The sequence below is a fragment of the Lithobates pipiens genome, unplaced genomic scaffold, assembly GCF_037356315.1.
Source record: "Lithobates pipiens isolate NorthernLeopardFrog02 unplaced genomic scaffold, aLitPip1_a1.2 Scaffold_23, whole genome shotgun sequence".
Taxonomy (NCBI): domain Eukaryota; kingdom Metazoa; phylum Chordata; class Amphibia; order Anura; family Ranidae; genus Lithobates; species Lithobates pipiens.
In genome coordinates this window covers 293,057,735-293,071,095 of record NW_027507785.1, presented here as the reverse complement: position 1 = coordinate 293,071,095, position 13,361 = coordinate 293,057,735, and the positions used below count along the sequence as shown (strand labels likewise).

The 13,361-nt window shown below is 45.2% G+C and overlaps 1 protein-coding gene across 1 annotated transcript in view; it reads left to right on the top strand.

The window, feature by feature from the left end:
• Positions 1–1,689: 1,689 nt before the first annotated feature.
• SAMD13 (sterile alpha motif domain containing 13) overlaps positions 1,690–13,361 on the top strand; it is a 33,170-nt gene continuing 21,498 nt past the window's right edge. Inside the window, exon 1 of the mRNA XM_077450356.1 lies at positions 1,690–1,778. Coding sequence (XP_077306482.1) covers positions 1,733–1,778 — 46 coding nt within the window. The 5' untranslated portion in view covers positions 1,690–1,732. The remainder of the gene's footprint in view (positions 1,779–13,361) is intronic.

The window sequence follows — 13,361 nt, the reverse complement described above, 5'->3', positions numbered from 1 at the left end:
AGTGGCGTAACTAGAACCTTCAGGGCCCCGATGCAAGAAACCATGAAGGGCCCCCCTGAACCCCAGCCAGGGCCCTTCCCTCCGAGTCCGGTGGTGAAACTCCAGGGCGGGGTCACAGGTATGACCTTTGTGAACCCTGTAGTTCCACCACTCGTATCAGTATTTTTTTTTATTATATTTTTTAAATTTTTAGGTGCCCCATTGGGGTCCCCGTCCCCAGAAGAGATGAAGTCCTTTTCTCCAGGGCAGATGAAGTTACTGCCCCCAGGTGTGAAGGGGTCCCCATCCCCAGGGGAGGTGGGGGCCCCTGTCTCCACGTGAGAAGGGGTCCCTGTCCCCAGGGGGAGATGGAGGGGGTATGTAATAGTGTGTGGGGGATGGGGTCCTCTCACTTACCATGACCAAGCTGTAGGCCACGCACTCATCCATGTTGGCCTGGGCTCCATCCAGTGTGCTGGACGGGTGATCAGCATATCTCCCAGAAAGACCTTTCATCATCTGTGTATGACAGGAGAGGAGGGGGGCTGGCAGACAAGCCTGCAGTGTCCTCTCATAGGGCTGCACTGCATCTGTGTGCTTAAAGTTTGTTTACCTGGGAGAAGTATGCAGTGCAGTGTGGGCCGGACTCAGGGGAGGCGGGACTCTGGCTGGGGAGAACAGACATCGGACTGAGCGGCAATGCATGGAGCAGGAGAGGGGTACTCTGAGGAGCCGGCCGAGGACACAGGTCATGCGGGGAATGCACAACTAAAGAGCAGCCAGTGCGATAATCGAGCATGGAGCTCTGCTAGCCCCCCTCCACCTCCAGCCACCCGTGTGCATGGTGCACTGGTACCCCTAGCTGCCTATCCTGCTGCCAGCTATATGTAGAGGGGGCTGCATGGGCCCCCTGTATCACAGGGCCCGGTTGCGGTCTCTACTGCTGCACCCCCTATAGTTACGCCCCTGTTTCAAGGTATTATATATGGCTGCGGCACTGTCCCTCGCGGGATCTACAGTAAGACCGAGAAATGAGCTGTCACATGGCTGATGGTTTAGTTCTGGGGTTCACTCTGACTGTCACCGCTCTCTGCTCTGCCCCTCCAGCGCTCACTGGAGTGTCTGGCTGTGGAGGGGGCAGGATTGGCCAGCTTAGGCTCTTGGTGGTGTGCTGAGAGGCTGAGCCAACTGCTGGTGGGGCATCTGGGCGGATCACGACATTATTGTCAGGCTCCTCTCAAAGGCTGGAGCAGTTCGGTGACATCAGCCCACTGATGGATGATTCTGGGTCACAAGAGAGCAAAAGTAAGTGCACCCCAGACACCTGCATGAGACCTATCACCGAAAAACCTTTGGCTGCACTTCTTTATAAATCATTGAGAGTCCATTTTTATTCTCCCCGGAGCTCAGCTGTACAATGTATATGAGATGTCATTGTTTGTATTTCCATCTCCTTCACTAGTACATTGTTGTATTATTAATTCATTGGAATGTTTTATCTTCTTATGTATGGAAATATAAAGATGAGAGTGGAGAGGAGACATGAGGACAGAGGAGGGGGCAGAGCGATCACAGATCCTCCATTGTCCCCCCCGCACTCTGCTATACGTGTCACAGGTGAGACTGCCTGTTCTGCCGCTGAACGATCCTCCGGCTAGGAAGACAATTGCTTGCCTGGACTACATCTCCCTGCATGCTCTCTGCCTGCCGGGCTTCTCTGATTGGCGGATAGCAGCTTCTATGTGCACTGTGCATGGAAGGGAGGAAGCTCAGGCTTTGGCATGCAGCAATGAAGAGGGGTAAGAGGGGAGAAATGGTGGGGTAGGGCAGTGTGTGCCCCAAGAATGTCCCTGGCACTGTGTCCTGCCCCTCCCCCTCCTCCTGTCACCAGGGACTGAGCATTATATAATGGCTGTCTGATCCCCACAACTACACAGTGCGGAGATCTCCTCTCCTATATACTGTGTGCTCTCATCTCTACTCATCATTTCTTCTATATTCTATTCTGGGAGCCCTGAACCCCTCCAATCACCTCCCCCTCTTCTCCTGTCCAATGCTCATCTCTCTGCCGATCAACAGTTCTCTCTTCTCCTCCCCACTCGACTCAACTCCTCTCCACTCCACTACTCACCTCTCCACTCCTCTCCACTCCACTCCTCTCCACTTCTCTTCTCTCCACTCCACTCCAATACTCTCCTCTCCTCCCCACTCCACTACTCTCCTCTCCTCCCCACCCACTATTCTCCTCTCCACTCCACTCCAATACTCTCCTCTCCACTCTACTCCTTCCCACTCCATTCCACCCCAATCCACTCCACTCCTCTCCACTCCTCTTCACTCCTCTCCACTCCACTAATCTCCTCTCCACCCCACTGCTCTCCTCCCCACTCCACTCCACTTCTCTCCTCTCCACTCCACTCCAATACTCTCCTCTCCACTCTACCCCTCTCCACTCCACTCCTCTTCACTCCACTCCTCTTCACTCCTCTCCACAACACGAATCTCCTCTCCACTCCTCTCCTATCCTCCCCACTCCTCTCCACTCCACTCCACTACTCTCTTCACCTCTCCTCTCCACTCCACTACTCTCCTCTCCACTCTAATACTCTCATCTCCTCTCCACTCCACTCCTCTCCACTCCACTACTCTCCTATCCTCCCCACTCCTGTCCACTCTACTACTCACCTCTCCTCTCCACTCCACTCCTCTTTACTCCTCTCCACTTCACTACTCTCCTCTCCACTCCACTACTCTCCTCCTTCCTCTCTCTTTCCTCTAGCTATTGTTTTTTTCTTTTCCTTTTCTCTCTTAATTTTGTTTATGATTCTCTTTCCCTGTGCTCTTTCTCACACTCTCTTCATTTTTCTCTCTTTCTTATTTGCTCTTCCTTTCTAGCTTTCTGCTTCTTTTCTCCTATTTCTCCTCCTCTCTCTTCTTTACTTTCTCTTACGCTCATCTTTCTTTTTTTCTCTTTCTTCTTTCCTTCCTATCATTCTCTTCTTTTTAGCTATCAGTTTTTTCTTTCTTTCTTTTTTTTCTGTCTCTTTCTTCTTTGCTTCCCATCACTCTCTTTCCTCTAGCAATTCACTTTCTTTTTCTTTCTTTATTTCTCTCTCTCTCTCTCTCTCTCTCTCTCTCTCTCTCTCTCTCTCTCTCTCTCTCTCTCTCTCTCTCTCTCTCTCTCTCTCTCTCTCTCTCTTTTCCTGTCCTGCACTCTGGTCAGTCTGATTTGTACTATTTCCTCTGTAAGCAGCATTGCAGATCCTCATCTGCCTCCTCTCTCATTGTCAGCGCTGTCTCTGGAGGATAGTCCTGCTGTTCTCCATTTAACTGAGACTTGCAGTCTTTAAAGTACATTTGCAGTCTTGTCTATTTATATATATATATATTTTTAGATAAGCATCCATAGAAATCAGCTGCATTGAAATAATCTTTCCAATATGTGCCATTGTTTTAATTTTCTTTGTTGACGTGTAAAGTTTGTCCTTTTATATGTACACGGAGGCAGTCATGTTTGATAATATACACATTCTCCGTATTGCATTGCAGTGCTACACATTGGTTGTGCTTTACTATCACATTAATAGGCGGAAGGTTCTGTAATACTTTACTGATTGGGTTGACATATACTTTAAGCAAAGGCAGAAAGTGTGCCCTTTAGTGGCTAATTAGCATATTTATATTTTTTAGTACAATAAGAAAAATATGAAGAGTTTCAATATTTCCGTGTCACATGTGTCCCAGTTATTTGTAGCTCAGAGTTTTTACATTGTATATAGATACACACCACATTTGTGTAAAAGCATCACCATATTTGTACCTCCATAGATATGAGATCCACCTCCTACAGTAACCATATACAAAGTTAAAAAGAGATAATGGCCAGATTCAGAACAGTTCTAGATTTCTGCTGTAAAGTTGTTTTAGTCGAATTGTATTCTGTAATCGATGCTTTCTTTTCTGTCTTCTGTTTTTGTTATTGTCACTGGTGTTGGGAACCATTGACGCCTTACACTTTAGCCGGTGTGAACGGGCTGCCCTACTGGCGACGAATGTGCCAAAGTAGCTCCTTCAATCCTCACAGGTTTTTTGTAATGCGCATTTTGGTACATTTTTCGTGTGACAAAATCTGCATCTCCAAGCCACATTTGGGGGCGTCAATAATACATAATGGCACCACAAGCACGATGCATGTTTTAGCTTTGGTTCTCGGGAACACACACAGAAACGCACATTTCTGCATGCGCTCCCAGATCACCAAAGTGTGAATGAGGCCTAAGTGGTTTTCTTGTCATCTGTTAAATCGCATTTCACTTTTTCCTTACTTTTTCTTTTTCTCTTCTTCTCTTTTTCCCTTTTAGGGCCAGTTCACAGTTATTTTTCTGCATCAAAAACGCATGGATAGTAGGTTATATGGTTTTCAGTGGCATAGTTCACACCAGTGTGGTCAGTTTCAGTGCATTTTAGTTCCAGAAAAAAAAGTAGAACATGCTGCATGTTTTCTGCACTGAACTGTACTTGAATGCGTTAACTTAGAGGGGTTGTAAACCCTCAATCCCTGTACACACAATCGGAAATCCCACCAGGAAAAGTCTGATGTGAGCTTTTGGTCAGAAATTCTGACTGTGTGTATGCTCCATCAGAATTCCGCCAGCAAAAGATGGAGAGCAGGTTCTCTATTTTTCCAACGGAAAAAGTTCTGATCGGAAATTCTGATCGTCTGTAGCAATGCCGACGCGCAAAATTCCTAAACATGCTCGGAAACAATTTGACGCATTCTCTGAAGCATTGAACTTCATTTTCTCGGCTCATCGTAGTGTTGTACGTCACCGCGTTCTTGAAGGTCGAAAGTTCCGAGAACTTTTGTGTGACTGTGTATATGCAAGTCAAGTTCAAGCAGAATTCCGTCAGAAAGACCATCCAAGATTTTTCCTATGAAAACTCAGACTGTGTGTACGTGGTATTATGGTTATTCACCTTAATGCATTCTATGCATTAAGATGAAAAAACCTTCTGTAGTGCTGCAGCCCCCCCTTTTTACTCACCTGAAAGCTGTATGCAGAAAATCACCCGGACTCCGATTCTAAGGTGTGAACTGTCCCTTACACTCATTTAGTCCGACTTTTTTATGCTCTGTGCATTGCACAGTTTTTTTAGCAGTTGTCTTTGTGGTGTCTCTTTTATTGATCTCTTTCTAAGGCCAGGGCTTTATATAAATATAAGGCCTCGTGCACATGGGCATGTGCTGACAATATGCCCAATGTAAATTTCCCAGGCACTTTCCAATGCCCAGTGTACCGCATATGATACATTTCCCGAACGTGAAAATTCCGCATTGGAGAAACGTGTGACGCAATATATACGCAAACGCACAGAAGTATTTGCGTTTACACATGTGACCGTGTACAGCCAGTCACTTGTGTGGCAGGCTTTATGCAGCACTTACCACTTCCTGTACCCAAGAAAATGCCCGGAATTTTCATGCTGGGTATATTTTCAGCCTTTTACTGCCCGCGTGCCTAATATACTCCTGAATGATGATGTTTTTTGTACAACCTTCACCCAGTATGATGTGATTATTTTAGTAAAAGCCAATGCTAGCATGCACTCTAGTTCTTATGCAGTCTGCATTCCAGCTGATTAATACAAGCAATAATAATAAGCCACATACTGTATAAAGTGCTCGGTGTTTATTGATTCATTGGGAGTATAAAACAAAATTGAAAAAAATAAATATTTGCAAACAGACAGGCTCTTTAGCGGAAAAGAGACACACAGAGGTGGATTTACTAAAGGCAGATAGACTGTGCCCTCTGCAAGTGCAGTTGCTCCAGAGCTTAGTAAATGAGGCAAAGCTTCACCTTGCGAAGAATACCCAATCACATGCAAGGAAAATTAAAAGGAACAGCGTTTTTGCTTGCGCATGATTGGATGGTGGAAGTCAGCAGAGTTTCTGCTCATTTACTAAGCTCTGGAGCGACTGCACTTTGCAAAGTACACCGTCTATTTACCTTTAGTAAATCCCCCCTACTATGTCACTTCTGCAATAAAACAAACCTACCTGCCAATCTTCTTTAGAATGTGCACGATGCTGCGCATGTATCCCCTAATGGGGGCACAGACAGGAATAGAAACCTGACAGCAGGGTGGATACAAATCAATGATTTTTATCAAATTCTTCTTCAAATTTTCATAAAATGCTTTTAGACTAAAAATCTATCTAAAAATTGTTTTCTATTTAAGATACATTAATGATTTAGTTTATTCAGCGTGAAATGGAGCTTAGTTTCCTAGCATGAGGCTGTATATTATCGAGTATATTATCGAGTCTGTGGTACCCGAAATCGGACTCACGGAGGTCCCAAATGGCACGCACACGAGATGGCACAGCGGCAAATTTAAAGGGACGTACCTGTACGCCCATTTGCCTGTCCGTACCATTCTGCCAATGTACATCGGCATGCGCCGGTCGGGAAGTAGTTAAAGTGAATGTAAAGACTTTTTTCCCCTACACTATAAGGCCGCGTACACACGGGCGGATTGTCTGCCCAACTTAGTCCGCTGAACCGTGTTTCAGCGGACAATCCGCTCGTGTGTGGGCTTCAGCGGACTTTTTCAGCGGACAGTCTGACGGACTTAGTCTTTCGGAATTTCCGTAATTTTGTCCGTCCAAACTTGGTTTTGTCCGTCCAAACTTGGTTTCAGCGGACAGTCCGCTCGTGTGTAGGCAAGTTGGACGGACTAAGTATGGCGCATGCTCAGAAAGGATTTACACGGCCGAAGGTTGTATTGCAGTGTATTGGACGTCGTTTTTCTAGTCCCGTCGTACGTGCTGTACACATCATCACGCAAGTTTTCAGCGGACTGTCTGTTCATCGTGTGTGGTCAAGTCCGTTCATTCAAAAGTTGAACGGACTGTCTGTCGGATTGTCTGACGAACTTAGTTGGGCAGACAATCCGCCCGTGTGTACGCGGCCTTAGAGAGAGAGGTTTATATTTACTTGCTCTGTACAATGGCATTGCACATTGCAGAGAGTGACCCTTTCCCTCCTCTTCTGGGGCTCCCTGCCGGTGTCCTGTCAGAATACCTCTACCCATCAGAAAATGTAACAGAAGTGACAATCTGAGCAAAAGACTGTGCATGCACCATGCGTTCCAACATGGCAGCTATGCGTTCCAATAGGTTTCCTAACCTGACAGAACACAAAGGGGGCATCTTCTTACACCCAGGCAAGTCTTTAATTTCACACTTATTTTTGCAGTACACTTACCTTATATACTGAAATACAGTATTTTTAAATCTGTGACACTGTTTCAATGTTGCATTTGAAAAGCAGCGACAAGCCTGCAGTCAGAAGGCTGGGACGGCCATAGGATCAGGTACAGGTAGTGGGCCAGTATAACTTTAGTATAACTAAAGGAAAAACTTTTTTTTCTAGTTTTGGATGGAGTGGAGAGGGATTAGAACACCTGTCAGTTTTTATCGCTGTCTGTGCGCCCGTTAGGGAGCTTCACCCCCTATGTGTCCTGTTCATCGTTATCATCGAAAGAGTAAGCAAAAGAAAATCCCAAATTTTAGGTTGTCTCCAGAACAGTAATAGAGGGGGATTCTTCCAATGGGGACACTAGTTCCGGTGATCTGGGGGGTCCCCACGAGATTCTCGTATTTAGCTGGGATTTCCTCTCACTTCCTGTTTGGCTTTAGAACAGAAAGTAAAGTTAAATCTCCCCAATGGGGCACAGATGGCTAGAATAAACTTTACAGGAGTTATGAAAAAAAGTTTTGGACTTGAGTATTACGGTGTGATGATTTAATTAAAGCAGAGTTCCAGTCAGTTTTTTTTTTTTTTTTCTTAAACCAATAGTCGCAGGTTATCTAATCCATTCCGGCATATGTTGTAAATGTAGTCTTTTTTTAAATATATTTATTTAATGTACTTACAGTAACCTCTGTAACCGGAATGCTCCCATCTTCAGTATGGGCATCTGAAGCCCGCTCGTAGCTTCTTCTGGGATACGATGCTGCTGGATACCCAGCATGCACTTCCTGATCTTGCGCATACGCAGTGCGTACAAAGCACGGTGCACTTATTGAAGTGGGGGATGCCCATTGGCTTCTGGGATTGATGACACCTACAGTATCTCACAAAAGTGAGTACACCTCTCACATTTTGTAAATATTTTATTATATCTTTTCATGTGACAACACTGAAGAAATTACACTTTGCTACAATGTAAAGTAGTGAGTGTACAGCTTGTATAACAGTGTCAATTTGCTGTCCCCTCAAAATAACTCAACACACAGCCATTAATGTCTAAACCACAAAAGTGAGTACATCCCTAAGTGAAAATGTCCAAATTGGGCCCAAAATGTCCACATTTTGTGTTGCCACAATTATTTTCCAGCACTGCCTTAACCCTCTTGGGCATGGAGTTCACCAGAGCTTCACAGGTTGCCACCGGAGTCCTCTTCCACTCCTCCATGACGACATCACGGAGCTGGTGGATTTTAGAGACCTTGAGTTCCTCCACCTTCCGTTTGAGGATGCCTCACAGATGATCAATATGGTTTAGGTCTGGAGACATGATTGGCCAGTCCATCACCTTTACCCTCAGCTTCTTTAGCAAGGTAGTGGTCATCTTGGAATGTGTTTGGGGTCATTATAATGTTGGAATACTGCCCTGCAGACCAGTCTCCGAAGGGAGGGGATCATGCTCTGCTTCAGTATGTCACAGTACATGTTGGCATTCATGGTTCCCTGAATGAACTGTAGCTCCCCAGTGGCGGCAGCACTCGTGAAGCCCCAGACCATGACACTCCCACCACCATGTTTGACTGTAGACAAGACACACTTGTCTTTGTACTCCTCACCTGGTTGCCGCCACACACGCTTTACACCATCTGAACCAAATAAGTTTATCTTGGTCTCATTAGACCACAGGACATGGTTCCAGTAATGCATGTCCTTAGTCTGCATGTCTTCAGCAAACTTTTTGCAGGCTTTCTTGTGCATCATCTTTAGAAGAGGCTTCCTTCTGGGATGACAGCCATGCAGACCAATTTGATGCAGTATGCGGCATATGGTCTGAGCACTGACAGACTGACCCCCCACCCCTTAAACTTCTGCAGCAATTCTGGCAGCACTCATATGTCTATTTCCCAAAGACAACCTCTGGATATGACGCTGAGCACATGCACTCAACTTCTTTGGTTGACCATAGTGAGGCCTTTTCTGAGTTGAACCTGTCCTGTTAAACCGCTGTATGGTCTTGGCCACCGTGCTGCAACTCAGTTTCAGGATCTTGGCAATCTTCTCATAGCCTAGACCATCTTCATATAGAGCAGCAATTCTTTTTTTCAGATCCTCAGAGAGCTCTTTGCCATGAGGTACCATGTTGACCTTCCAGTGACCAGCATGAGAGAGTGAGAGCGATAACACCAAAATTAACACACCTGCTCCCCCATTCACACCTGAGACCTTGTAACACTAATGAGTCACATGACACCGGGGAGGGAAAATGGCCCATTTGGACATTTTCACTTAGGAGTGTACTCACTTTTGTTGCCAGCGGTTCAGGTCCGCCTGTCAGTTTTTTAGGCGGACCTGAACGGATGCTCCATACAACTCTATGGAGTGTCGGATGTTAGCGGTGACATGTCTGCTGACATCCGACCCGCTCCAATCTGAAAAAGTGTGACGGAAGAAAAAACTACTATTCCATCCCTCTGCGGATTGGATCGGGTGACCACGGACACTGCGGTCCGTCGTCATCCGATCTCCCATAGGGGAGAGCGGCGCTCTGACAGGTCCGTCCCTGCGCAGTGTGCAGAGACGGACCTGTCATCTTCCTGCTCAGCGGGGATCGACGGATCGATCCCCGATGAGCAAGCAGATATCCACGGGGGCGGATCATCACTGACCCACCCCTTGTGAAAGAGGCCTTATATAAGTTGTACACTCACTACTTTACATTGTAGCAAAGTGTCATTTCTTCAGTGTTGTCACATGAAAAGATATAATAAAATATTTACATAAATGTGAGGGGTGTACTCACTTTTGTGAGATACTGTACATCCCAGGAGCCAACGGGGGCCGGATATAATGTACCTCACCTGTACGAGGTACAGAAGAAGTGAAGCTATTTACTGACCAGAAAAAGTAATATGCTTTAAAAAAAACAAACAAAAAAAAAACATTCTGAACTTTAATGGGACAGGGGCCAATCTTCTAATATAGGGTGGAACTCTGCTTTGAAGTAGAACTAAAGGCATTTATGTCCCATTGGGGAGATTTCTCTCAACTTCCTGCGTTACAGTTCAGTCCAGGGCAGGAAAAATTTTCAACTTTTTTTTCTGGAACTGGAACGCACCGGTGTGAACTATGCCATTGGAAACCATATAACCTATTTTCCATGAGTTTTTGGTGCAGAAAAAAATGCATTGAACTGCATGTGGTGTGAACTGGCCCTGAAAGGGTTCTCTTCTATTCCATCTTCTTATGACAGCCTAAACTTGTAATCTTCTTTTACGTTTGTTTTCAATGGTAAACAAGACATATAGAGAGGATGAATCTCCCTAACGGGGGCACAGACAGCAATAAAAACCTGGCAGAGGTTCTAATTGCTCTCCACTCTATCCACAACTAAAAAAAAGCTTTGCCTGTAGTTCTACTTTAATAACTCACCGCACATGAATCCAAGGTGATTATAGAATCTCTACAGTGTGTAGAAGCTCCCAGCCCAATATTCAGACTCTTTGTACCTACACCTTCCCTTTACTGCAATATTTGATGATATAATGACAGGAATACAAAGCAATCACACAAACAATCCTCCAGGTTCCAGCACCTCCTATTAACTCTTCAGAATCTGCTGTTTTGGCATTTTACTATAATGCTGTGATTAGCATCAATAGCCTAGTCCAAGCGTCCCCAAACTTTTTAAACAAAGGGGTGGTTTACTGTCCTTCAGACTTGAGGGGGGCCAGACTGTGGCCATCAGGAGTACAAAATGTTCCAGCTTCAATTGGAGTAAACAATGCCCCATTATTAGTGTCAGTGGGAGGAATTGTGCCCCATAATTGGTATCTTTGGGCCCCAATGTTGGTGTCAGTGGGAGGAATTGTGCCCCATAATTGGTATCTTTGGGCCCCAATGTTGGTGTCAGTGGGAGGAATTGTGCCCTATCATTGGTGTCTTTGGTCCTCATTGTTGGTGTCAGTGGGAGGAATTGTGCTACATAATTGGTATCTTTGGGCCTCATTATTGGTGTCTGTGGGAGGAATTGTGCCCTATCATTGGTGTCATTGGACACCATTGTTGGTGTCATTGCGAGGGAATTATGCCCCATAATTGGTGTCTTTGGGTCCCATTAACCTCCCTGGCGGTATGATTCAGTCTGGAATTAGGTGCTGAAAGCGGTACAATTATTTTGCACAGAAATCTGGCTTTTATTTTGTAGTCCTGTAATTCTTAGGAATAACGCTCTGATATCTCTTCAAACCAGAGTCTAGCGGACATCCCGGGTATGATAAAGTTTATAATATAATAAAGAATAATAAAAATTATTCAATAATGTAATCAAATCCAAAAAAAACTGAAAAAGGGACATGTTTTGGTTGCTATGGACAATCTCCAAATTTCAGGCAGAAAAAACTGTATTTATAATATAAAAGTGCATGCAGGGCACTGCACAGACCACTAGGGACAAAGGGGGTGTGTATTTTTTTATACAGTACTGTAATCTGTAAGATTACAGTGCTGTGTGTGTTTTGTGTGTTTTTACTTTTTTGAATTTGCCGCCGTTCTCCGCTCCCGTGCGCCGTAACGTCGCAGGGAACGGAGCTCGGCGGCATTCGGCACTGTGAATCGAGCGGAGGACAACTCGATCACACAGCGCGGTGGACATCGCTGGATCCAGGGGACAAGGTGAGTAACTCTCCCTGTGTCCTCCCCTGCATCGAGCGATGCGATCCCGAGTCTGGCTCTGGGTTACCGCTTATGTAATTAAAATCCCAACCCGGCCAGACTCGCGATTACCGCTAGGGAGGTTAATGGTGTCATTGGGAGGAATTATGCCCCATCATTGGTGTCATTGGGTGGAATTATGCCTCATTATTGGTGTCATTGGGCCCCATTGTTGGTGTCATTGGGAGGAATTATGCCTCATCATTGGTTCCATTGGGCACCATTGTTGGTGTCATTGCGAGGAATTGTGCCCCATAATTGGTGTCTTTGGGTCCTATTAATGGTATCATTGGGAGGAATTATGCCCCATCATTGGTGTCATTGGGCCCCTTTGTTGGTTTTATTGGGAGGAACTGTGCTGGTTGCTTACTCTTAGCCTAGTTAATGTAATGTTAATACTTTGTCTATTCGCTACACATACACAGCTGAGGATAGACACACCTTTTCATATTTAAGGATGAATTCCAGACATGGTGCACTATATGTTTACACAGTTACCTTGGTCCAACTTGGACCAATGTAGATGTACTGTGTATGGCTATGCCATAGCTGACCCGGAAGCTGGAAATCACTGAAGTAGAACCCACTACTCAGCGTGATCTTCACTTGCTTCCAGATCCTGTGCTGAGCAGCCGGCCCGATGACCTGTGAATACAGGAGGTTGGCACCTTTTAGACCCTGTTCACAATTTCAGCTCGATGCACAGAAACGCTCAATGAGCAAAATCCCTTTCATTTTAATGGCCCCTGTTCACATCTGAGCGTTCTGTCACCTGTAGCAAACCACCGCCTGTCACTCCAAAAAGTACATCCGCTACTTTTCAGGCAGATTTGTGCCCCTGAACTTCAATAGAAAATGCCTGAACAGCGAGAAGTGAGCGTTTATTATTTTTTTTCAGGCATTTTCAGCTCAAACAAAAATGAAAAATGCCTGAAAAAACTTGTAATATATTTGCAAATGTGCTTAAAAAAAAAAAAAAACGCCCAAAAGCCTGGAAAAAAATGCTTGAAAAACGCATTAGTGTCAAACTCTACTTCATAGGGGCCACATTCGCTTCAAAGGGCCAGCTGTATCTGTAATGCCCCATACACACGGTCATACATTCCGACCACAAAATCCTTCAGATTTTTTCTGTCTGATTTTGGCCAAAACTTGTGTTGCATAAACTTGGTCGCACAAAGTTGATGGAAAATCTTATCGATTGGAACGAGGTGACATTATACATGAACGATGGGACTACGTAGAGGCTAGTAGCCAATAGCCTTTGTCTCCAAATTGAGCATACGTGGCACTTTGTGCGTCGGAATTCTCTACACACGATCAGAAAAAGTCCAATCGAATTTTGTTGTTGGAAAATTTTAGATCCGGCTCTCAAATTTTTTCCATCGGAAATTCCAACAGAAAAAGTCCGCTAGA